The 26495-nt window shown below is 38.7% G+C and overlaps 3 protein-coding genes across 3 annotated transcripts; 1 reads left to right on the top strand and 2 right to left on the bottom strand.

The window, feature by feature from the left end:
* On the top strand, nt 204–572 carry LOC109225040 (ATP synthase subunit b 3-like). The gene has a single exon (XM_019389633.1). It carries the CDS (start codon nt 204–206, stop codon nt 570–572), a length of 369 nt encoding a protein of 122 aa, XP_019245178.1.
* LOC109225039 lies at nt 5399–8338 on the bottom strand. The gene is made up of 2 exons (XM_019389632.1): nt 8311–8338; nt 5399–5799 (listed from the first exon to the last, which is right to left on the bottom strand). Exons 1-2 carry the CDS (start codon nt 8336–8338, stop codon nt 5399–5401), a joined length of 429 nt encoding a protein of 142 aa, XP_019245177.1.
* LOC109224849 (beta-galactosidase 5-like) lies at nt 18615–23904 on the bottom strand. The gene is made up of 18 exons (XM_019389404.1): nt 23419–23904; nt 22916–23011; nt 22712–22824; nt 22526–22592; nt 22202–22294; nt 21947–22090; nt 21739–21827; nt 21543–21648; nt 21336–21423; nt 20986–21104; nt 20733–20897; nt 20426–20604; nt 20198–20307; nt 19980–20089; nt 19657–19767; nt 19440–19553; nt 18956–19158; nt 18615–18825 (listed from the first exon to the last, which is right to left on the bottom strand). The coding sequence occupies exons 1-18, from the start codon at nt 23587–23589 to the stop codon at nt 18714–18716; spliced, it is 2190 nt and encodes a 729-aa protein (XP_019244949.1). The 5' UTR covers nt 23590–23904; the 3' UTR covers nt 18615–18713.

Genomic DNA, 26495 nt, shown 5'->3' with positions numbered 1-26495 from the left:
CTCATTTTATTAATCCGAAGACGATGACTAACACTTCAATATTGCAGGTTCAACAGAGGGCCGAAAGGATGGAGCAACTTCGCGAGGAGGCCAAGATGAAGGAGGCATAGACTTTGGGGTGGAAGCAAAACATGGACCGCCTTGCCTCGGAGTAAGACACTGCTCGATCCCAGCTATCTTCGGCCATACGTCAACTCCAAAGCATGAAGGAGGAGAGCTTGGCCCGAGCCAAGAAAATTGAGGAGCTCGAGGTTCGGTTGGCCGCTGTGCTTGCAAAAGCCACATCTGAGGCAGAAAGAGTAAAGGTTGATGCGGAGGCGGTCGTGGCCGTCTACCGAGCTGATGCTGAAGCCGCTCATGCTCAAGCAAAGGAAATTTCCGATGCTGCTCCGGTTCGATCATTCTGCGTTGCTGAGCATGCCAAGTGCCAGTCTTGGAGAGAGACTCTCGAGGAGATTCATGCTCGCGGCTTTGACCTTACTGTCGATATCGAGAATGCCAAGGTGCTAGAGGCCGAAGCCAAAGCTTTGCTCTCTGATGATGATGCTTCTAGGAGCTCGAGTGGATCCTAAAGTGGAGGGGATGGAGATGAGGCTCCCGAGGAAGATTAGGCACTTAGAATTTTTTCTCTTTTGGATTTTTTTATGTAATACCCTGAGTGGTCTTTGTAAATACTTTTGCGTATATGAAAGATCCCTTTTCTTTCCGACTTGTCTCCAATTTCTGTTATGTGAAGACTCTGTTTTGCTTTTCGCCTTATATACTTTACATTTTGTGAGGATTTTGACTCACTTCGTTGTCTTGCGAAATTTTTTATTTTCATCTGTCTGTGAATCCGAAACTTAAGCGATTTGATCGAAATCAGACTAGTATATTCTCTATAATCGAGTGAGTACTTGCTCGAACTCGGAGTAGAAAAAATCCTTAGGTTTCGGTTGAGCGAGGGTTGATCCTCGAACCCAAAAATATAATGGCCCTTAGGCTCTTTGAATTGGGCCGATATGGCCTCAAAAGAGTGGCTTCTTCCCTTTTCGGCTTAAAAAGATTAACCATATAAGAATATATTATGCCTTAGCATGAGGTAAGTCTGTACCCATCAGGATTCTCGAGGGTTAGAGTTATCAAAAAACTTTGTTATGCCTCAGCATAAGTTTTTTCGAGAGTTCGAACAATTTGGTACCCCTTAAGGTTTTTGAGGGTTAATGTTGTCGAAACGCTTTGTAATTTTGCTGAGGGTAGCCTTTTTTAATCGATCTTTATGAAAATAATTGAAGGCCTGTTTTATTACGAAATTTGGACGTCTCCGAACCGTGTTAGTTTGGCTGTAGCCTTTAATTTGAGATTTTCCCTTTGGGCTTGTTTTCTCAATAATACTTCGAACTTGTTCGAAGTACCAGTTCCCGAGTGGGATGGTCGTGTCCTATGAAATCGAGGGTTGCCTTTTCAAGGTCTTATGGTCTCAAAGTTTAATAATTCGAACACGTCGATTTTTGGACAGCAGTCCCCAAGTACGAGGTTGGTAGCCCGAGTTTTAGTTGCGATCGGTACTTGAGCCAGTTTCCGCAGTAGATCATAAGTAAAGTAGAAACTATAAAGTAGAAATTTCACTAAGGCATGGAACATCTGGTAAGGAAAAAATACTTCTTTACCTATTCATCGGGGCTCGATTAATCTACAAGGACACGGTTTATTTGACTGTTTGGCCCTTTACAAAATTTTACCTATCGATACTCGTTGATACGGAGTATTGAGAACATAACATCCGAGGGTGATGCCCCTAGTATTCGAGGTTGATTATAAAAAAGCCTCGGATACTGTTGAATTATCCCCAGGTAGCACAAATAATTGTTGCCTTTTTAAAAACCTCGCCGGAAAAATCCATTTAGGATAAAAAACGATATAAGGGAAAAGAGTGCAACGCGTGCTTTAAAACCTAAGGTCTTCATGTTGAAGAACTTCTCGACGTCTTCAATCAAACACCTGCAATAAGTTAGTATCAAATACAAATGAAAAGGGAGAAAGTCATACCTTAGCAATAATACAGTTTGAGGAGTGATATGTTCCAATTATTTGGCAATTATTCACCGTCCATTGTGCCAAGTTTGTAAGATCCCTTTCCGATGACACTGATGACCTGATATGGCCCTTCACAATTTGGGTCGAGTTTCCCTTCATTTGGGTTTCTAGTATTGAGGATGACTTTTCTCAGAACTAAGTCTCCAATTCGAAAGTGGCGAAGATTGGCTCTTCGGTTGTAGTATCTTTCGATGCACTACTTTTGTGCTGACATTCTAGTGGGGGCGGCCTCTCGTTTTTCATCTAACAGTTCAAGGCTTGTGTTCATAGCCTCGTGATTCGACTCTTCCGTTGTATATCGAAACTCGAAACTAGGTCCCCCGACCTCGACCGGGATCAGAGCTTCGGCACAATATACTAAGGAGAACGGTGTTGCCCTCATACTATATTTTGACGTTGTTCGATATGCCTAAAGGACTTCGGGCAAAATTTCTCTCCATTTTCCCTTAACGTCGTTCAACCTTTTCTTTAGGTTCTGGATGATGGTCTTGTTTGTTGATTCGTCCTGTCCATTCCCACTAGGATGATACGGCGTCGATAATATCCTTTTTTATTTTGTGATCTTCGAGGAACTTCGTTATTTTGCTGCCAATAAATTGCCTTCCATTATCACATGCTGTCTCGGCGGGTATTCCGAATCGACATATGATGTGATCCCAGATGAAGTCTATTACTTCTTTTTCTCTGACTTTCTCGAAAGCCTGTGCTTCAACCCACTTAGAGAAATAGTCAATCATAAATAAAATGAATTTAGCTTTACCTGGGGCCAATGGCAGATAACCAACGATGTCCATCCCCCATTTCATGAATAGCCACGGGGATATGACTGAATGAAGTTGCTCTCTGTGTTGGTGGATCATCGGCGCATGCCTTTGGCATTTGTCACATTTTCAAACAAATTCTTTAGTATCTTTCTCCATATCGATCCGATAGTATCCTGCTCTGGTTACTTTGTAAACCAACGACTCGGCACCGGAATGGTTCCCGCAAGTGCCCTCGTGGATTTCTCGTAGAACGTAATCGGTGTCTCCTGGTCCGAAACATTTTGCCAACGGTCCATCGAACATCCTTCTTAATAACGTTCCATCTTCGGCCAATGTGAAGTGTGCAACCTTTGTTCGCAGAGTCCTCGATTCCTTAGAATCCAATGTAAGCTTCTCGTTCTTCAATTATTCGATGTACTTGTTCCTCCAATCCCAGGTCAAACTTATGGAGTTTATCTCGGTGTGCCCTTCCTCGATCCCTGACCTTGAAAGTTGTACGACAGTCCCCGAGCTAAGTTCATCATCTTCAATCGATGACCCCAAGTTTGCAAGGGCATCGGCCTCGCTATTTTCTTCCCGAGGGACGTGCTGTAGCGTCTATTCTGTAAATCGATGTAGAGACACTTGTAATTTGTCTAAGTACCTCTGCATCCGATCTTCTCGAACCTCGAAAGTTCTGTTGACCTGATTTACCACAAGTTGGGAGTCGAACTTGGCCTTGATGACCTCTGCTCCCAAGCTCTTAGCTAGCTCGAGACCTGCAATCATGGCCTCATACACGGCCTCATTATTAGTTAATTTCGATGTTTTGATAGACTGTCTAATTGTACTGCCTGTGGGTGGATTCAAAATGATGCCTAGCTCGGACCCCTTCACATTTGAAGCACCATCTGTGAAAAAGATCCACACCCCCGAGGATGTACCCGAATTTAGCAATAGTTCCTTTTCGACCATGGGTACGAGGGCTGGCATGAAGTAGGCCACGAGGTCTTCCAAGATTTGAGGCTTGATGGTTGTTCGGGGTTGATACTCAATATTGTACCCGCTAATCTCAACGGCCCATTTGGCCAGTCAACCCGAGAGTTCGGGCTTGTGCAAAATGTTGCGAAGGGGGTAGGTGGTTACAACACAAATAGGGTGACATTGAAAATAAGGTTTTAATTTCCTAGAGGCACTTATTAGGGCAAGCGCTAATTTTTCTAAGTGCGGGTACCGGGTTTCGACCTTTCCTAAAGACTTACTAACATAATAGACAGGATATTGTGTACCTTGCTCTTCTCGAACTAGGACACCATTTGCTGCAACTTCCGAGACTGCCAAATATAAGTAGAGTTATTCGTCCGCCTTCGGAGTATGAAGCAACGGGGGGCTCAAAAGATATCGTTTTAACTCTTCCAAAGCCTGTTGGCATTCCAGGGTCTAAGTGAAATTGTTCTTCTTTATAAGCAGTGAGAAGAACCTATGACTTCGATCCGAAGACCTCGAGATGAACTGGCCTAAAGCGGCTATCCGCCCTGTTAATCTTTGTACGGCCTTAACGCTATCCATGACTGTGATGTCTTCGACTTCCTTGATTTTATCGGGGTTGATCTCGATTCCCCGATTTGACACCATAAAGCCGAGGAACTTGCCTGAACCGACCCTGAACGCTCATTTCTCGGGTTGAGCTTCATGTTGTATTTTCTCAATATGTTGAACGTTTCCTGCAAATGTGTCTAATGATCCTCTGCGCACAGGGACTTAACTAGCATGTCATCAATATAAACCTCTATCGATTTACCTATTTGTTCTTCGAACATTCGGTTTACTAGGAGTTGATAAGTAGCACCAGCATTTTTTAGCCCAAATGGCATTACATTATAGAAATAAGTATCGTACTTAGTAATGAACGAAGTCTTTTCCTGATCCTCCAGGTTCATTTGTATTTGATTGTACCCGGAGTAGGCATCGAGAAAGCTGAGGGTCTCGAGGCCGGCCATAGCATCGATCATACAATCGATATTTGGCAAAGGAAAAGAATCTTTAGGGCATGCTTTGTTTAAGTCTTTATAGTCTACGCACATTCTGAGTTTATTCCCCTTTTTAGGGACTACGACTACGTTTGCCAGCCATTCGGGATATTTTACTTCCCAAATGGACCCTATTTTGAGAAGTTTGGTTATCTCATATTTGATGAATTCATGCTTAACCTCAGACTGTGGCCTTCTCTTTTGCTTTATCGGCCTAAACTTTGGGTCCAAGCTCAATCGATGAGTGGTAATCTCCGGTGGGATCCCTGTCATGTCAATGTGGGACCAAGCAAAACAATCCATATTTTTAATAAGGAATTTAATGAGTTTTTCCCTGAGCTAGGGGGTTAACCCCGTGCCCAGGTATACCTTTAGGTCGGGCAGGTTCTCGATCAGTATGACTTGCTCTACCTCTTCAACCGTTGACTTTGTGGCATCGGAATCATCAGGGATTACGAAGGTTTGAGGTATCATACAATCATCATCCTCGAAATTTTCCTGTTACTCTGATCTGGTCAAGGTCGGCGACTGTGGTTGCTATTTGACTTCCTACTTTCCCTTCGATTCGTGTCCCTTCGTTGATGATAGTGTCGATACCGGTATTACTTCATCAATAGCAAACATTTCTTTGGCTGCGGGTTGCTCGCCGTACACCGTTTTGATTCCTTCCGGTGTTGGGAATTTTAAGACTTGGTGAAGCGTTGAAGGTACTGCCCTCATATTAGGGATCCAAGGTCTCCCAAGCAGCGCGTTGTATCTCATATCACCTTCAATTACATGAAACTTCATTTCCTGGATACTTCTGGCCACGTTTACTGGCAACATAATTTCCCCTTTGGTGGTTTCACTTGCCATGTTGAAACCGTTGAGCACTCGAGCTGCAAGCACAATTTGATCCTGAAGGCCGAGCTGCTCTACGACCCTCGACCGAATAATGTCTGCCAAGCTACCTGGATCAACCAACACACGTTTAACTTGAATTTTATTCATAAGGATAGATATTACCGGTGCGTTGTTGTGAGGCTGTTCGATTCCTTCTACATCCTCATCGTTGAAAGATAAGGTATCCTCCGGTAAGTAATCCCGAGTACGTTTCTCCCTTGTGATTGTCACTTTGGTGCGTTTGAAAATCGGGCCTTGAGGAACATCGACCCCACCGATGATCATATGAATCACATGATGCGGTTCTTCCTGTTTGCGTCCCTGTCTTTGAAGTGATTTTTAGCTCGGTCACTCAAGAATCCTCGAGGTGACCCTCGTTGAATAAACGAGCTACCTCCTCCCTTAACTGTCTGCAGTCTTCGATTCTGTGACCATGGGTTACATGGTACTTGCACATTTGATTTGGATTCCTTTGAGCTGGGTCAGTCTGTAGGGGTATGGGCCACCTAGTATCCTTGATTCGTCCAATGGTTGACACAATACCTGAAGCATCGACACTAAAGTTGTATTTCGATAACCGTGGTGCTTATTTAGGCTCGATATGTTTATCGAAGCCACTCTCACTCATGAGCCCTCGGGAATTTTGACCTCGATCATTCCTCCGATCATTTCAAACGGGATTACGTCCTGGCCGTTGTTTCTACGATTTGCGCTATATGGTTGGTACCGATCTCTGTTCGATCATGGCTCTCTGTCGATGTCTCTTTGAATCCTGCCTTCGGATCTATTTGGGTAAACGAAATCGGACGGGGCTCCCAACTGATCATCCTCGACTCTGATCTTTGACTGATATCGATTATGCACATCGGCCCAGGTACTGCTGGATGTTCAATCAAATTCTGCTTTAGTTGACGTGATGCTACCAAACTTCGCTCGTTCAAACCCTGAGTAAAGGCTTGAACAGCCCAATCATCGGTAATCGGGGGTAGGTCCATGTGTTCCATCTGAAATCGAGATACGAATTCCCTCAGCATTTCATTGTCCTTTTGTCTCACATTGAAGAGGTCTGACTTCCTGGTCGCAACCTTTATTGCTCTGGTGTGTGCCTTTACGAATGAATCGGCGAGCATGGCAAAAGAACCGATGGAATTGGGCGGCAAATTCTGGTACCATATCATTGCCCCCTTCATAAAGTTTCTCCAAATTTTTTCAACAGAACGGATTCAATCTCATCATCTTCTAAGTCATTTCCCTTTATTTTGCATGTGTACGAAGTGATGTGTTCATTAGGATCGGTGGTCCCGTTGTACTTGGGGTGTCCAACATATGGAACTTCTTAGCAATGGGCTTCGGAGCCGCACTTTGAGGAAATGGCTTCTGCACGAACTTCTTCGAATCCAAACCCTTTAGGATCGGGGGTGCCCCCGGTATTTGGTCAACTCGTGAGTTTTATGTTTCTACCTTTTTATTATTAGCCTCAATTTTCTTTTCTCCCGATTCAATCCGTTTAGTGAGCTCCTCGAGCATCTTCGTGATGGAGGGGTCAGTTCCCGATCCATTATTATTCAATTTCTCATGTACAGGTTCGAGCCTATGAACAACTTCCTGTGATGTATCGAGTTCGATTCTGCTTGGTGCCCGATCTTGATTTTGGAGTTGCGCTATCACAGCCTGCTGAGTTTGTAACATTTCAAATATCATTCGAAGGCTAATTCCGTCTTCTCCACCACTCTATGCATTCTGATCGGCTGCACGGGTGTCTCTGCGGACACTATTTTCAGGGTCGGCGCCTAAATTTCCATGAATCGCAACATGAGAATTGACATCGATTGGATCTACGGTTTGCGGTCCGTCGGGATTGATTGGAGGTATTCCATTTCCCGGGGCGACATATGTGCTCGTTCTCGCCATGAAGACTAAGGTCGGTGTCTGTGTGAGTGGGCACCACTTGAGAGTTTGACATGTTGATTCTTGAAATCAAAGACACTTACGAGAACAAGTGTAAAAGCAGTGTGTGTTATGAGGATTAATACTAGGCAATCACTATTATCCTTAGCCCCACGGTGGGCGCCAAACTGTTTACCCTAAAAATTGGATAACAATTAAACTTATAATGTGGTTTTAAGGATACGTGATTTCACCTAATACCAATTGATTAACTTAAAGATAAGTGATGGGAATTGACATGAATGTAAAACAAACCAATGCTTGGACAGTGCCCTCGAGTTTAGTAAAGTAAAAACAATTAAAGAACAACAAGTTGATAAACCAGAGAAAGAGAGAAATATTATATTGCCTTGATCTATATGAATGTAAGTTGGTTACAAAATGATTAGGTCCCTCTTTATATAGCAGAGGAGTCCTAGTTATGGTACAATTCTAATTACGGAAGTAAATCCCATGATTAGCCTAAACAATCGCCCTTGATTTGATCTGTTCCGAGATTTCCACCGTTATCTCCGATCGATTACGGATATTCCGCCTTTTCGTTATTGCGCTTCACTCGAAGTCGATCATATTAGGTCTCGATTGCTGATGGCCTCGATCTCGACGGGCACTTAGATTCTCGAACTTGATACCTTGTCTTCGTGCTCTGGCCTGATCCATTACGGGACTAACCCTCGACGTTATTCACTGATCTCGATTTAATGGCAAACTCGGGCAAACCTGATTTTAACCGTATACAACCATATCTATTTTTGGATACTCTACTTCGAGCAAAATGGTGAGAAATATGGCTACTCTTTTTTTCTTTTTCTTTTGTTTACTCAACGTGATAATGGCAACTTCATCATCTGAGAATGGAGTAGTGATCGACGTCCACACCATGGAGGAGTGGAACTAGCTATTCCAGAAAGGTGTGGAATCTAAGCTAGCGTTGGCCATAGATTTTCAAATTTGTTTTAAAAATTCTGATTTGGGTGAAGTTTGGTTTGAAGATGAAAATGTGTTTGGACATCAGTTTTCAAAACATATTTCCCAAATTTATTTTGGAGAAACATGAAACTTGACTTATATACACAAGTTCTAAAAACTATCACAAATACCCAACAGTACCATTATCAATAACATTTATTATATTATCACAAACCATAGTCCTAAACATAAATAAATTTGGCACAAAATTATTATTTTTATAATGAACTGCATGATACACTATTAGATGACCAAGAAGACGAAGAAACATTATTATAAAATAATAAATGGTGGGCTCTTTTATAAAATACAAAAGTTTGAGACAATTTTAAAAAAAATATAATATTAATATTTTGGCCCAAAACCAGCTATTGAGCTGGTTTTGGGATTTGGGATTTGGGATTTTGCCAAAATGTAGGCAAAATCTATGGCCCAACATGCGTTTGCCAAATAGAACTCAACTTTATTTTGGCAAAATCTATGGCCAAATGGGTCCTAAAAAACTGGTATGGTTCCAACTAGTAGAGTATTACATTTTGACTATTTTTGACAGCTGTTATTTTGCTTTTAATTTTTACTTTGAATTACCTAATTAGGTACTTGGTATTGGTGGGTATATTTGGGTTTCCATTTGACGTAATTTATTACTCGTATATTTGATGGTATTAATATAGTTCTAATCGTATAACATATTTCCTATACAAATGGACCAAAATCACATCTTTGAGTTAATTAGAGGTATGCTCACCGAAATGTCACCAGGACCAAAATCAAGATTTACCAATAATGGAGGGATCAAAAGTGCAATTATCCCTTTTCTTTTAATTATTAAAGCTCGACTCTATGTATATATACAAGTAAGAACCCTAGGTATATGCATATCATGAGTCCCTAGCTGCTAGACCAACTAGAATTAGTACAGAATGATGGATATGCCTAAGATTTTTTAAAGTTGTTTAATTTGGCGTTAATATTTCTTTTCTTTTTCTTTTTAAATTTATGTAAAATGTAAAATACAACTCTTTTATTCGTTCAGGTGGTGGTGGATTTTACAGCTAGCTGGTGCGGTCCTTGCCATTATATGGACCAAGTTTTTGCTAACCTTGCTGAGAAGACGCCCCAAGCTATATTCCTCAAGGTTAACATTGATACACTGCAGGTACATCTTTATTCAAATTTTATAGTATTAGTTTAATTAATCATAATTGTCACTTTAACTAGGGTGGTTAGCAGAGGCTTATGTAGCACACAGTCAATATATAGATTTAAATGTTGTACTCATAATTTCGAATGAGTGTGGGTTTAGAAGTAATTAATTAAGAATTATAAGTTTGAATGTATTAAACTTAAATAGTTAGTGATTGATAGTAAAGCGATATCACCGTCAAAGGATGTGGTGCAGCGGATGAGGCTGTTCTTCCCTTAATCAGAGGTCTCTGGTTCGAAGGTATAGAAAAATTCTTGGTACGCAGCGCTTCCCCCCCGAATGGAGCCCTACGCGACACGAATCCGGATATAGTCGGGCTCCAAAGTGGGTATCGGCTGGGAAACCAAAAAAAAAAAAAATAGTAAACCGGTATCTTTCTTGCTGGAGGTTGCCAACGAATGGGAAGTGAATGGAATGCCAACTTTTCTCTTTATTAGAGAAGGGCAAGCAGTGAATGGATTGTTGGAGCCAACCCAAAGGAGCTAGAGAGGGCCGTAGAGCATTTTGCTGCTCCTACCAAACGACCCCTTATTGTCTGGTGTAATAACCATGTATGTAACTTGATCGAATTAATTTCGAACTATATATGCATGGCTGTATGTTTAATTATCCACTATATTTTTATTGCTTTGTTGTTCAACATTTGTTTGGTGTTTGTAATCACTTCGTGCATGTGGTGTGAGGCTATATATATGCCCATTTCTATAAAAATGTTATAAATATATTATATTATGGATGTTCATACTCCGTTGGAAATAAGCTTCCTGAAGAAGTTTATCCATATGGGGCTCCGCCGTAAATATGTTTATCTATTTAGTACTCTATTGGAAATAAGCCTCCTGAAGAAGCTTATCACTTCGGTACCCGGTTGTGGATAAATATTACTTCCGGTAGAAGATTATCCATACCGGGTATAATAAGCTTATCCTTTCGATACTCGGTTATCGATAAACACTATCCCCGGTAGAAGATTATCCATACCGGGTATAATGAGCTTATCCTTTCAGTACTCCGTTATGGATAAACATTACTCTTAGTATAAGATTATCCATATCTGGTATAGTAGCAGCTTACACACCAGCTTGTAATAGCTTACACACCAGCTTGTAGTAGCAGCTTACACAGCAGCTTATAGCAGTTTACACAGCAGCTTGCAGTAGCAGCTTACACAACAGCTTGCAGTAGCAGCTTACACAACAGCTTCCTTTCTTCTATAAATAGAAGAGTTTTCAGTTCATTATGTACATCAGTTTGAATTCGAATAATATATCAGTTTCTCTCTATACTTGTCTTTAAGTTTACAGTCTTTATTTTATAACACGTTATCAGCACGAGACTCTGCCATCTCGAGCAAATACTTTGAAAGTATCTAAGGTACGAACTTTCTTTTTCTATATAATGTCAAATCTTTCTAAACTTGAATTTGTAGCCCTGGATATATCGGGCAAAAGCTACATGTCTTGGGTGCTTGATGCTGAAATTCATCTTGATGCGATGGGTCTGGCAGACACCATCAAGGATAAAAATCAGGCATCAAACCAAGAGCGTGCCAAAGCAATGATATTCCTACGCCATCACCTTGACGAGGGCCTGAAAATGGAATATCTTACTATTAAAGATCCAGTCATACTGTGGAATAATTTGAAAGATAGATATGACCACCTGAAGATGGTCGTTCTTCCACAGGCACGATATGATTGGACACATCTAAGGCTACAAGATTTTAAATCTATCAGTGAGTATAATTCTGCTATGTTCAGAATTATTTCCCAGTTGGAATTATGTGGTGATAATATTACTGATCATGATATGTTGGAGAAAACTTTCACCACTTTCCATGCCTCGAATATGCTCCTGCAGCAGCAATATCGAGAGATGGGATTTAAAAAGTATTCTGAACTTATATCACATCTTCTTATAGTCGAGCAACATAATGGGCTATTAATGAAAAACCATGAAAGTCGGCCTACTGGTTCTTGTCCATTCCCTGAAGTGAATGAGACGAACTTCCACCAAGCTAAATGTGGAAGAGGTCGTGGCCCCAGTCGTGGTCATGGCCGTGGTCGGGGAAGAAATCCCAATCATGGTAATAATAATGCACCAAAGAACCCTCCTCACCACCAGCAGTGGAAAAGGAAGGAACAAAAGCATGAAGCGGTGCAAGCACCAAATGCAGAAAGTGCATGCTATAGATGTGGAGGAAAAGGGCACTGGTCACGTACCTGCCGTATGCCAAAGCACCTGGTTGAGCTTTATCAAGCCTCCCTGAAGAAGACAGAGAAAAATGCTGAAGCAAATTTTATTTCTGGAGATAATTTAGACTTCATGCATTTGGATGTAGCTGATTACTTTGCACTCCCAGAAGGAGAAACAAGTCATGTGATCGGTGGTGAATCTGTAGAAATGTATATATTTTAATTTTTATTGTTTGTAATAGATAGTATGGTTAACACATAAAAGTTATGCTTTGATAATGATGTTTACTATATATATTTTATTTATGTCATTTTGAAAAATATGGATAACATTAGTAGATCAACTTAAACTCCAGCAGAGTTTGCAAGAAATATACAACCACCAGAAGTGGTTATATTTCGTATATCTCATTGTAACTAAGTTAACCACCAGAAGTGGTATATGACTATGATCACCAGAAGTGATAATTTAGGCTTTCTATGGTTACAATTGAAGATAAGCTACATAAATATTCTCTATATTAAATGCACGCCTCGATTTGCTCCTGAAGTAGTAAATATTTTACAAGAGGTTGAAGCATCACAATTTGATGTGATTAATGCGCGTTTAGATAATTATGTTCGATTTCCTGAAGGATGAGAACTTTTGATAATATTAATCCATTCCCTGAAGTGAATGTGATAATATTAATAAATCTCGTAAATATGAACGCGCTCTTGATGTAAATATATTACAATTCACCTCCAGAAGAGGTAGTATAATTGAGAGAATATATACTCAATATTTCGTATTTTAAATTTGCTCCTGAAGAAGTAACACAATTGAAATTGCCTCCTGAAGTAGGAAAATATTATGAAGAGGAGTTTTCTTGTGCTTAAACAATTGTTTTATATTATTTATTTGATTGTGATTTTCTCTTATGATACCAGAAGTGTCTGAGCAATATTTGATAGTACAAAATGTATCAACAACTCCTGAAGAGCTAACTGTTTGCCTAGAAGACACATGACACCAGTAGTGTCCGATAAATATTAGATTCTGGATAATAAATGAAGGCTCTCGAAGACCTTATATACAAATATGTCATTCATATTATATGATTATGGTCAAAACATATGTTGTAGTAAACCTGAAGTTTACTACAATAAATGACTATCATATTGAGACTATAAATGATTGGAAGATCGAAAATCTTCATTTTCCACAATCATAGGGGGTAAAATAATATGTATATGAGAAGTTACCCGCCTTATTCTTCGATTTGTACTACATCATGTATCACAGTAAACCAGAAGTTTAATCAGAAATTTACTTATACAAAAGTAGCCACAGTAAATCAGAAGTTTACTAATGCAAAAGTTTATGTCATAGTAAACCAGAAGTTTACTAAGAGATAGCACATGCCATGATAAACTTGAAGTTTTCATTTGCCATTTTTAAATGAGCTATTTGAGAATTTAGATAAGCATATACTGAAGAACTAGAAGATTCTTCAAGAATTCTCCTGTGTTGCTTGTTCTCATAATAAATTGATTATACCAGCTAAAGTTGGGACTAAGACCCCTGATTCTGAAATATATAAAAGGTGAATATGGGCCAATTCACCTATCATGTGAACCACTTATAGATGCATATATAAGATGGTTACATGTATGTTTATTGTCAACCTGCAGTTTGGCATTTGAAATTGCTTTTCTCACGTAAGAGCATAATTTTCAGATTATGAAATCAAAACAGTTCATCTTGATAATGCTGGTTTATATATAAGCTAGTTTAGCAGTGAATACCTCCTATTAATGGCTAAACTATTGTTTATGAGAACAAAGCTTCATGTGTTGGTCTAAGATTTTCTAAATTGCATATAGCAGCACTTGTATGCATCAGGCCAACAATATATGATAAGTCCTCCCCTCACAATTGGTTTAGGATCAGAAACCAAATATTTTACTATCTTTTGATGTATGGTATATGATTAATTTCTCTACCACAATGCACAAAGATATGTTTCCCAAAGAAGTTTGGGGATATATGTTAGTTTTTCTAACATTTGGGGGATGGAATAAACAACTGAAAAATATGCTATATGAATCGAATTATCATTAATATGACCCTCACTTAGAAGATAATTCAAGTCAAATGCCAGAAGCATTTGCTGATCCAAAATCAAATATCATATTTCAGCTGCAAATGCTCCTATTAAAATTTAAAGTCCCTGAAGGATAGAGTTTACTGTACGCATCAAGCGTGGTAGACCAATCGATTCCAAAGGTAATAATCCTTGAAAAATGATAAGGAGCTAATGATCAAAATAATCATAATGAGGAGGAAATGAGCTCTAGAAGAGCCCACGACATAACATTTCATGAAACTCCAGAAGAAGTTGAGGTACCTGAAAATAAAGAAAGTGATGAGATCTCAACAAGTTATGTCGCTTAGGAACCGATACAAAATGATCGTCGACGATATATTTGATACAATATAGTGCACAATACTGTGAAATATTGTGAGGACAAGACCAGTAATTTAGTTCAGACACCTGAAGATGTCATGCCATTTAAATGCGAGTCATAACCTATATGACTCATTTGATTAAATCTCTATAAATATCCCTAAAGGATTTAAAATGCCTGAAGCATATAGTTCAAAGTCTCGAGAAATGTACTCGATCAGATTATAAAGATCTTTGTACGGTTTAAATCGATCTGGGCGCATGTGATATAATCGCCTCAGTGAATATTTGCTGAAGAAAGTTACATAAATGATGTTATTTGTCCATGTATTTTTATAAAGAAAATGTCATCAGAATTTGTTACACTTGCTGTTTACGTTGATGACATAAATCTTGTTGGAACTCCAGAAGAGCTCCAAAGGCAATTGAATATCTTAAGAAAGAATTTGAGATGAAAGATCTTGGAAAAATAAAATTTATCTTGGTCTGCAAATTAAATATTTAGCAGAGATCTTTATCCATCAATTTGCCTATACAGAAAGGGTCTTTAAACGCTTTTATATGGACAAAGCGCACCCATTAAGTACATCAATGGGTGTTCGATCACTTGAAGTGAATAAAGATCCGTTCCGACCTCCAGAAGAGGATGAGGAACTCCTTGGTCCTGAAATACTCTATCTCAGTGCAATTGCTATGCACTTATGTATCTTGCTAATGCTAACAAAGGTGGTGCAGATCGTATTGGTTATGCAGATACAAGATTAGAATGCAGAGACTCAAATATTTGAAACAAGGTTTTCATCAGGGGGAGTAAAATACGCGATGCACTCTTTTTTCCTTACTAAGGTTTTTTCTCACAGGGTTTTCCTTATAAGGTTTTTAATGAGGCACCTAGAAATGCGTATTACTAAATATGTGCACTCTTTTTCCTTCACTAGAATTTTTTCCCACGGGGTTTTTCCTAGTAAGGTTTTAATGAGGCACACTATCTTTTAATGAACATCCAAGGGGGTCCGCCGTAAATATGTTTATCTATTTAGTACTCTATTGGAAATAAGCCTCCTGAAGAAGCTTATCACTTCGGTACCCGGTTGTGGATAAATATTACTTCCGGTAGAAGATTATCCATACCGGTATAATAAGCTTATCCTTTCAATACTCCGTTATGGATAAACACTACCCCCGGTAGAAGATTATCCATACCGGGTATAATGAGCTTATCCTTTCAGTACTCCGTTATGGATAAACATTACTCTTAGTATAAGATTATCCATATCTGGTGTAGTAGCAGCTTACACACCAGCTTGTAGTAGCTTACACAGCAGCTTGTAGTAGCAGCTTACACAGCAGCTTATAGTAGCTTACACAGCAGGTTGTAGTAGCAGCTTACACAGCAACTTGCAGTAACAGCTTACACAACAGCTTCCTTTCTTCTATAAATAGAAGAGTTTTCAGTTCATTATGTACATCAGTTTGAATTCGAATAATATATCAGTTTCTCTCTATACTTGTCTTTAAGTTTACAGTCTTTATTTTATAACAAAAAGGACTATTTTAAGAATTCTACTTTTGTGAAGCTTTCATTTTGCGTGGATAATAGTACTAGACTTATTTACAAGTAGGGGTAGCAAACTGAATTAGAAGGAATTTTTACCTCCTATAGCAAAGGTTAACACCTTATTTATCTTAAATAAATACCATTTTAAAAAAATTATATTCTATAGGTACCTTTTAATGTTTATAGCAAAATATCTAATTTTGGTTACCTCCTACCCCTAAGCCACTAAATACGCTATCCAGTTATACTATTTTCTTTCTCTCTCTACTTTGATACACGCCATTCTCTTCCCTCATTCCCTGAAGCGATTAAAATCAATTGGGCTGCTGGTGCTAATTTTGCAATAGGAAAATCAAGAGCAGGAAAAGGAGACTACGACCCACTTGGTTTAAGCAATGAGGAAGTTCGGGTTTCATCAATCTCGTCCGTTCCGTTTGCTCACCTTTTCGATTTTTCTTAATAAAAAACTGCAGTTGTTTATTTATTGCTTCACTTTCTTAATTGTTGATAGTTGGTGCAATCTCAGTCATGGTTGGTGGAGGAAATTTCCTTCATAGAGTTATTTCTTATGTCGCCAATGAACTGGGGAATAAAGAAGAGGCTAAAAGGGAAAAGAAGAAGGTGAAAAGGAACGTTATTGTTAGAGTTGCAGCCCCAGTGATTCGGGGTTTTTGCTCGACGGCGGATTCGCCGGAAATTAGGGTTTGTTCTTGAACAGAGACGACGGAGTTTGGGGCTGAGCAACTTGATTTTATGTTAATATATTTCAATGTATTTTCATGTATTTCATTGTATTTATTGTGTTTTTTTCAGTGTAATTCAATGTATTTCGCTGTATTTCATTGTATTCACCGTCTTTTTTTCATTGTATTTCAATGTATGTCGCTGTATTCTATGTATTTTCATTGTATTCACTGTCTCGCTATATGCCATGAATGTATTCATATATTTTTTTTTAATTAATATAATTTATGTATTCAGATGTATTATATAATTTCTTCGAAGATTGCTATGTTTTTGGGATATTTTTCGGTTGAGAATCTTTTTTGTAACTGGAAATACAAAATTTGTGTGTTATAATTGAGTTTGTTGAGTTATATTAGGAGTCTATTATGTTAATTGATTCACTTTCCGTTTAAAAACAGTGTAATCCCCTGTTTCACGCCGTGAATACAGTCGAATACAATAATCTGTCCAGCTGTAATCCCATGTTTCACGCCATGAATACGCACAAAGACTCCTAAATCCATCCCGAGCCCTTTCTTCCACCTCTCCTCTCCAATCCTCGATCAAACTTGCGTTCCCAGTGGAAAACCTGCGCTTCTTCAAATATCCCATAAATCTAAATAAAGTAGGGACTTCAAAGCTTGACTAACAAGCGAGAAAGTTGACTTTGAGAAAGAAAAGGGGCGCCCTAGCTGCAATCAAAAAACAGCGCTAACGAGCAAGAAAGGCCCCCTTACTACACGAAAACCAAAATCAGAATGAGGAAATCGTGATGTAAGTCTATTATTCCTTGCATCATATCTGCGAACACGAACATCAAACTGGAAATTTTAACTAAGAGTGAGTGTACCACAAGACCAATCATTTTGTTTGGTTCATTCTTTGACTGCTCTGCTCCCCCCAAAAAAAAGAGAGACTTGTAGGAAATCGCCGGTTGGGTTTGTTTATCCAACCAAGAAAGGCATGGGACTTTTGGGCATGGTAACATTGCTCATGCTTCCCAAACGTCACGCATTTTTTAGGTCATTAGTCAACAGCTCCCTGGACAGCGAAATAGGGGTGACTTCACATTACAGTCGAATACACTCGAATACAACAACTGATTAGCTGGACTTCCCTGATTCACGCCTATTTTTGCTACTGTATTCATGAACTTAAATACATCAAATACATCTTATAACCACAGAAAAGGTATCTATAATCCATAATATAGCAAATGGTATCTAGAGATGGCTAATTACTAGTAAAAGATAGTGCTTTATGAAAATTTCTCTTAAAAGAACAGTTATCTATCCATATAATCCACTCAAAAATAGGTTGGATAATAAACTTTTTAAAAATGGGTCAAATATGGACAAGAACCACTTAAAAAAAGGATAACTAATGGTTTAACTTTTATATTCTTAAGGATTCAAATAGGGGGGTTCTTCAAGTTTGGGAGACTAGGAATTCTCCCAAAGGTGATCATATTCAAGAAGTATGGATAATATGGATACTCATATTATCCGCCGGTTAATCTATTTTCTATCCATATTAAATATGGGTCGAGTCAAATAATTTATCCGTTTTTCATTACCCGTTGTCGACCCGCTCATATCCAACCCCGACCGCCCATTTAACACCCTTTTTTGCAAGTCTAATTCCCCTTTTTTGTTCCCTCTTGCTCATTCATAAAAGGATATGAAATATGACTTGAGACCTTTTTGTATAGGGACTTGCTCTTATTTTCTTGATGAAGTTCAATTGGTTAGACAATGTTAGAAAAAATGTGAGACACCGAACTGTGACTGGGAACAGAAGATGTCAAACAAATACATCCAAAATCTTGGCATTTTCCAAGAAATGTGACTCTATTGCATGGATTTATCCCTAATGATCAAAAACCTACAGAATTTCTTCCTACTGGAGACATTTCCTAAACTAACTGAACTCATGAAGTTGTCCTTTTCACTAAGAATATCTTTGATACATCACCACCTAGTTCCTCGAACATGACGACCAAATTTTGTGTTGGTTTCAACCAAGACCTTGGGACATGGTACCTGAGAATTAGCCGAATAGACAAAAGATTAGTTAGGAAATTCTAATGTGTATTTAATGATATAAAGGAAATTTAAGCAGTAGTAACATGGTTCTAGTGATGACAGAATCAGTAAAAATTTCAAGAACTACCATTTCTGAGTTGGTTGTCCACAACCAAGTTGACATTTAGTTTGTCTGTAAGTTCCAGCATAGTGGAAAGCATCACAATTGCCATTAGCAGTTGCTGTCCAATATCTACCTATGCTTTGTCCATTGATCCAAACTTGTCCCTTACCCATGCTTCTCATGTCTAAGGCCACAGGGTCATTTCCCTCTGGTGCGTCGAAATAAGCCTGAAACAAACATTCCAAGATGAGTCATAAGTTCCAGCAACAAGTCTATGTTATAAACAACAATAACTACGCCTCAATCCCAAGCAAGTAGGTGTGGACTATATGAATTTGTCGCTCTATTTAAGCTCATCACCGACCAATATTATACAAAAGATAAAAGAAAATAAGAAAGTACGAGTTCACTATATTTTCTACTGGCATATAAATCTCTGGCATGACTATAACTCCTAGAAAACATACAACCTAAAGTAAACTTCTCAGCTATTACTATATTTTCTTACCTTGTACCATTTAAGAGGTTGCTGTCCTTGGGTAGCTAGTGCACCGCCAATCCAATCAACTGAAGACACTCCATGATGAGAGATCAAGTTCATTGCTTCTCCTTTCAATCCGACCTGTTTAAGGAGGAACAGATTAATTATATCGTGAAGAAACTCTTCTACTGTCAATCCTTTGAAGGCAAAAGGAAGCGTAAAAGGATTTGGTAAGATTCAGTACTTTGTATGTCCATTTCTGCGATGATAAATCTTTATGGCCCTGGTTGAGACCTTGAAGAACAACTGGCCCGAGTATTCCTGTGTTCCATTCCTCGTAATGCATTCCAATATTCTTCAAGGCGATAAGAGTTTTTAAAATCAATTGAGTACGAAAAACTATTAGTGCAACAGCATAGAGTAACACAAGTAGAATGACATTTGTTTCTGCCTGAAATGAATCACTAATTACACAGTGGTAGTCTAGCAGCAATGAAAGAGTCAGAAGAAGTTGCCTTCTCCTTTCTTGTAGATAAGTATTGTAGGTGGTAACAATGAGAAACTAACCGGCAGGCCTACAGCAATGCTCAGTAGCTCAATTCTATTGGTTCCGGCCTGCAGATCAACTGGTCCTGTGAAAGTGAACTTTGTATCCCTCCGAGTACCATAAGAAGATCCTAAAAATTAGGAATTGATTACGTCCAGGAAAATGTTATAACCAGAACAGGAAATACCAAAATGTTTCCTGGTAGCTGTTCTACCAATGTGCATATAGGCATCATTACCTGAAAGTTTACCATTAACAAAGACATGAACTGCATGCCCACTTGAGTGGACGCTGAGACTCGGTTTCTGTCCACCTCGCAGAAATGATTCTGAGGGACTAATATCAACACTGCATTACAAGAAAGAAAGTGAAAACATTTTTCATCCAAAGATGTACTTATTTATCTGTGATTAGAGGATCTATGTACTCATGTTGGATGATTTTTCTACTTATATATGAACCTCACCTTGTTATGTACCACAAGTAATCACTGTTATCTCTGGTGATGTTTATCTGCTCTAAAAGTCCATTAGCTGCAAATGTTGAACCGTCCTCTAGAGAAAATACATCTTCACTATAAGCCCCCCAAGAGTGCAGCTGAGAGCCAGTTGGTATCATTTTCACTTGTGAAGTTCGCGTCCCAACCTTAGCAAGAAAAAGATGTTTCAAATCACTAAGCTGAAAATGAAGCACGTAGCTAGTAGTAATTCTGTTCAAGCAAAAATAGATTGAATAACAAGGAAAAGTGCACATTATACTGAAATGGTACTTACATTTGCTGTATTGAAGGCAACATGCTTGCAATCTGGAAGAATACTGATGGACCAAGGAGGTAGATTAAAGTGCTTGTTTTTAAAAACTACTCTAGCAGCGGAACTGCTGTCGTAGTTTGCAAGAAACGCTGCACAGTTTCTTTTGCCTGACGAGAATACATGAGCCTAAAATACATGACATTTTTTCTGATTCAGCAACACAAAATAGTAAAGCATATATCATATTTTTGACCCTTATTAATTGAGGACTAACCTCCTGAGAGCTTCCTAGTGAAATAACAGTGGGATCTGAAGATACTAAAGCTCGCTCACATAGTTTAATTGCCTTGTGGAACTCCTTTAGATGGCTATATTTAGGCTCCCTGATCAAACCTGATAAAATATGAGGGTAAGAAGTTAGCTGATAACCAAAAGTTCAATCTAGAGTTTGATTATGTCATGAAATAAAAGGACACGCCCTAAACATTGTCTTCGTAGTGATAATGATAACGTGAACTAATATATAACTTCGATTCTGTGTCCATATTCATGCACAAAAGGACTTTCTAGTCATGATAAGTTTTAATTCTGTCAAAAAATGTGGACTAAACTGATTAATCTCACCATATTCATCAATTGGAGCATCATAATCATAGCTTGTTGTTATAAAAGGCCCTCCCGCTGTTCGCCCAAAGTTGGTTCCCCCATGGAACTGTGAAGAGAAGGAATAGTTAAGGCAAGAAAGCGAAGAAATAGTTAAGTCAATCAAGATCATACATAACATGTTCGATTTGAATGTTGCATTTTCTTTTGCTGAGGAAGTTCATTTACCATGTAATAATTCACAAAGGAGCCACCTTTTTGTATGAAACGCGCAACCGCAAATGCCAAATCTTGAACTGGCCTCATAGGTATAGTGCCACCAAATTCAGTGAACCTTCTCTCAACAAAGAAGAATATGAGAATCAGTTCATAAAAATGAGCATATATTTGCATTACTCAAGTCTTTGAGAAACAAGATGTTTACCAGCCACTCCAAGCTTCAGTCCACATAGTTGGCTTGTAGGGTTTGTTGGGAGAAAATTCATCACAGTAAAAACCATTGCATGTATTTATCTGATCAAGACACATGGTTAGCATCCTCAGTCAATGGTTTCAAGAACATTATTCCTAAATCCGAGATAATAATGTACAAGTCAATAACCAAAACTGAGAATAAGGCGAAGAAAACTCACGATAGGATCAGGGGCATCATCCTCTTTGCACATAACCCAGGGAACTCCAGTATCTAATCCAACAGCCATTTTTGCAGCCCATTGGACATATGCTTCACCAGCCGTTCCAAGCGCCTTCCTTGCTGGTTCATATTCATTTTCAATCTAACCAAAACAACTTTAGAATAATTGCAGAACAATGGTGCAATATATAATGCATTCAGAAAACAGAAGTTCGATAAGTTTTAAATCACCAATACTGTGTCAGTTTCATACCTGAGACAGTATAATGGGACCTCCTTGGGATTCAAACAGTCTTTCACTCTTCATCATCTCAACTATTTTTTGGGTGAATGTTTGCATCGCCGCCTTTACAACAAAAAGAATTGAAACGTCAATGCTGCAACACTTGATCAGAATCTATCAACTTATTACCACATTTTATTTATCAGAGGAGAAAACAAAAAGAAACAATGATGCTACAAACAAACATGTTCAAATATCGGCAAAAATTGGTGCCATGTTTGCATAATAGCGGGTAATGTTTAGTTACTTGTGACAAAAGATAGTTCTGTGATTTTACTGTTATAGCGGACAAACCTTGAAAGGTTCATTATCCGTTCTGAAGCTGATACCAGGAACATATTTCAACCATACAGGAAATCCTCTGCAGTAGATGAGAGAGTACATAAAATCATTAGCTCATTCTTGAAATTAACCAAGAAAACTTAAAAAGAAAATACTAATAATAGGAACACAAAACAAGGGGGAAAGTAAAGCAATTACCCAAAATTCCACTCAGCACAAACATAAGGTCCAATGCGCAAATGTGCATAAAGCCCAGCTTTTTGCACAGTCTTTATAAACCTTACAAGATCATATCTCCCCTCAAAATCATACTGTCCACAAAAAACATAGCATATTACTTGCAATTAGCAAGCAAAAATAAGTAAAAAGCAAAGTCATTTTGGGCAAAATTGAAACACTCACATTGCCTGGGGAAGGTTCATGGATGTTCCAAAAAACATAAGTTTCAATGACATCCAAGTTTGCATCTTTAGCCTTGTTTATGAGATCTTCCCACATCTGCAAAACACACGACAACAACTACGTCTCAATCCAGAGCAAGTTGGGGGTTGGCTATATGAATCTTCATTGATCATATCGCTCCATTTAAGCTTATGTCGGGCCAATATTATACAAAACAAAAAATAAAAATATAAGTACGAGAAGTTCACTATATTTACTATCATATAAATGACTAAAAGACTTCTAGAAAATATAGGACCTAAAGTAAGTGCAATAGCATAACTTAAACTACATATATTCACAACTAATTAGTATCGCCTATATCTATCTTTTTCTTCCTTATGCAAAACACCATAACATTTAAACTCATCCTTACTAACAATGTCTGTCCAAGAATATAGTGCTGAAAACAAAACCAACAATTGGGGGGTTTTGGGGGGGGGGGGGGGTGAGTGGGAGAGTACCTCAGGGGTGCTTCTGGGATAATGTATGGAGCCAGAAAGAAGAATTCTTCTTTGGCCATTAATGATAATGGCCTTTTTATCATAAGTGACACTGCAACAAATCAACTGAGCTACTATTAGCAAGGAAATGGTATAAACTATGAGGAACTTGGAAACTGAGCTTGTCTCCATCTTTGTCTATTCACTCAAAAAGAAATCTAAGGAGGAGGGAAGTTTCTATTTTTGAAAATAAAGCTGAGAAGAAACGGTGGAACAACAGAGGAATAACACGAGTCAGGAATGGTAATCAGCAGAATGGCAACTATATATGGTGCTGTTTGGATTCTTCTTGCCATTAATGCAGTTTCCCTAAGTCCTATGTTCATAAATAGGAGCCTTCTCAAATAATAGAAGTAGACTGCAGTGTCATATGATAATAATAAGTATAGGTAATTTCAATTTCTATGCCGTTCAATTTCATGTGCATGTTCTCCAAGAGATAATAGAAAAACACTGTCAAAAATCTAGTTTATCTAGTATTTCAACAAATGGCAAGGCGGGTATAGCTAAATTAAACTAATGTGTACGGAAATCTATTGCACCCAGTTACTATAACTGTATATTTTTAAAAATTATTCTGTATACATTCGAAATCGGGCTTGCCCCGGAACGTGGCAGATCAAGGTTCGACCCCATGTTATATCGGACCATGGTGTAAAGATAGGTTGCCGAGCTCGTGACCCAAAGATCGATCGAGATCGAGGTCGGCCAAGATAGAAACCAGGCAGGATAGAGATCTAGTAAGATCGAGGGAAGCTTACCGAGCCAAATAACGGAAAGCCGAAATATCCGCAATCGGACGAGGATCACGGCGGAAATCTCGGCACGTATCAAGAATAGCCCGATTAATTAGCTAATTGTTGCTCCCAAACGCACATGCAAGTATACGTGGTCGACAAGTAATATAATGATAAGTTGAGTGTCGAACCCACAGAGACCTGTATAAACTACTCACTAAATCACTAAAATTGTTATTCAATCCAGCTAAATCAAAGTCCAATAATATGGTTATATTATACTACGATTCTAAATAATAACTAAATTATCAAGTAACGAGTTGATTGTTGTGTATTCAGTAGAGACAAGTATTCCAGGGTTGTGATCGATTCACCAATCCTATCGTGTTCTAGTTAACTCTTCCTCTCATACAATTCACTCATGGTTGCTTTAGGCGATTTGGGTCCGAGCACCTGGGTCTATGCAAGAGGCGTTGGCTATAATACACAAAAATCTAGGAATCGGGCGAAATTTCAGTTTTTATTGTCCTAAAATGTTAAATATCAAGTAACGGCCATGGCAAGGCATTGATTAATTTTCCTTAGGTAATTTTTGATGGGCCTGCAATATTTTAGCCAATTCGGGTCCAGGCGCTTGTGCCCATGCAGGAGGCGTAGGCTATAGCGCATGAAAATTTAAGAATCATGCCTAATTAATCGATAATTGCTCTCATAGCCTTTTCCCGAAATACTACCCGCCTATTCAAAATAGATTAACGCCTATATTCCTATGGAATCAATCTATTAAGAATGCATTAAGATTACGATATTTAATTAAGCACGGTGACTAGGTATATTCATATCCTAACCACAAATAAGCCCCCCTAAGGGTTAAGATCATGCTCTCTTCAATTCTTCTCTAATCTAAACACGGCTTTCCCAAGCATAGCATAGATAGTAAATAGAACGTAACTGCTGGCCAGACAATTAAGCAATTAAACACAGAATTGAAGAAACAACCATATATTGGTGAATTATAATCAAGGTCAAGCTAATATCAAATAACAATATTCATGGCTAAATCACAACCCCAGAACAATGGGTGTTTAGCCACTCATGATGTAATAAAACAATTGCATAATTGTTGAATCAATTGAAAATACTAGAAAAGGATGAAGAAAACTGAGAATTCTCTGCTTCCTCACCATCCCGTGTGTGTTTTTCCTCCAAAGTGGCGTCTCTCCCTTCAAAAAGGTATGTTTAGTCTTGCTTTTATACGTGTTGGGTAGGTCTAGGGCCGAAATAACCTTGTCCCGGGCAAAGTTGGACAAAACTCCCGTCACTGGCGCCCTGGCTAGCGCCAGGCGCCCTCCACGGCGCTCAAATATTTTAGCTTCTGTTTCTGGCGCCACAGGTAGGGCTGGGCGCCACCAGTGGCGCTGAAATATGCCCATTCCCTGTTTTCGTCTGTTTTGGATCTAATTTTGCACATTTCTCCCCCGATTGCTCCCGGATCATTCCTACACATAAAAACACATCAAATTAATATAAATCAACACATTTCACATCCTATATCCACGAAACAATAGTAAAATATGAGGCGATATACATAGAAATATATATGCTTTAAGCTAACATCAACACCCCACACTTAGACTCTTGCTCGTCCTCGAGCAATGGGACTATCAAATAAACCCCCAACTACGTACAAGTCTCAATTATGGAGGAGCACTTTAACTTTTAACCACACACTATACTCTTGACTATGATCAATACCGGCACACAAGCATGAATACACAAAATTTTCACATTCTTCCCGTTTAAGCATGCCTATGATAACCTTTCAATTCAATCTATTCCAACAACCTAATTGTCACTACCCAACCTCAAAAGTCGACTTGTAACCACTAAGCAGCCTCAATTCACGTACTCACCGAACAAGAACGTTTACAACATTACCAATCATTCATGAGATCATGTGCCCTCACCAACAAATAAAAGAGTGAATATAGATTAGTCCACACATTCAAATATGCTTTTGAATATAGATTAAGGACATCACACAATTGAACAAAATTCGCTCACTCTCACAAAGAATTCATATGCATCCCGTGGTCGTACCATAAGCTTGCCCGTAGTGTATATCTCTACTAATTTAAGCTAGTGTTGGCCCAAGTAAAGGTTAATTTTGAAGACTGACAAAGGAACTCAGGCATGAACCAGGTCCATCCCTCAGGTTCATAAAAACGGGCAGATTCGAGCATGTGGGATGCACGTGAAGGAGATAAGCTTAACTTGGTGTATTTAATATCTCCTGATCGA

The sequence above is a fragment of the Nicotiana attenuata genome, chromosome 4 (genome assembly GCF_001879085.1).
Source record: "Nicotiana attenuata strain UT chromosome 4, NIATTr2, whole genome shotgun sequence".
NCBI classification, from domain to species: domain Eukaryota; kingdom Viridiplantae; phylum Streptophyta; class Magnoliopsida; order Solanales; family Solanaceae; genus Nicotiana; species Nicotiana attenuata.
This window is presented reverse-complemented; position numbering and strand designations above follow the sequence as displayed.

Bases quoted from the DNA above. Each gene is read 5' to 3' on its own strand.
- LOC109225040 (XM_019389633.1), top strand. From the start codon at position 204: ATGAAGGAGGAGAGCTTGGCCCGAGCCAAGAAAATTGAGGAGCTCGAG.
- LOC109225039 (XM_019389632.1), bottom strand. From the start codon at position 8,338: ATGGATCAGGCCAGAGCACGAAGACAAG. The intron at 5,800-8,310 runs GTATCAAGTTCG...TGGTTGATCCAG, and splicing joins GGCCAGAGCACGAAGACAAG to GTAGCTTGGCAGACATTATT.
- LOC109224849 (XM_019389404.1), bottom strand. From the start codon at position 23,589: ATGGAGACAAGCTCAGTTTCCAAGTTCCTCATAGTTTATACCATTTCC. The intron at 20,898-20,985 runs GTTAGTCCTCAA...CATGTATTTTAG, and splicing joins CACTAGGAAGCTCTCAGGAG to GCTCATGTATTCTCGTCAGG. The intron at 19,768-19,979 runs GTTAGTTTCTCA...ATCGCCTTGAAG, and splicing joins GCATTGCTGTAGGCCTGCCG to AATATTGGAATGCATTACGA.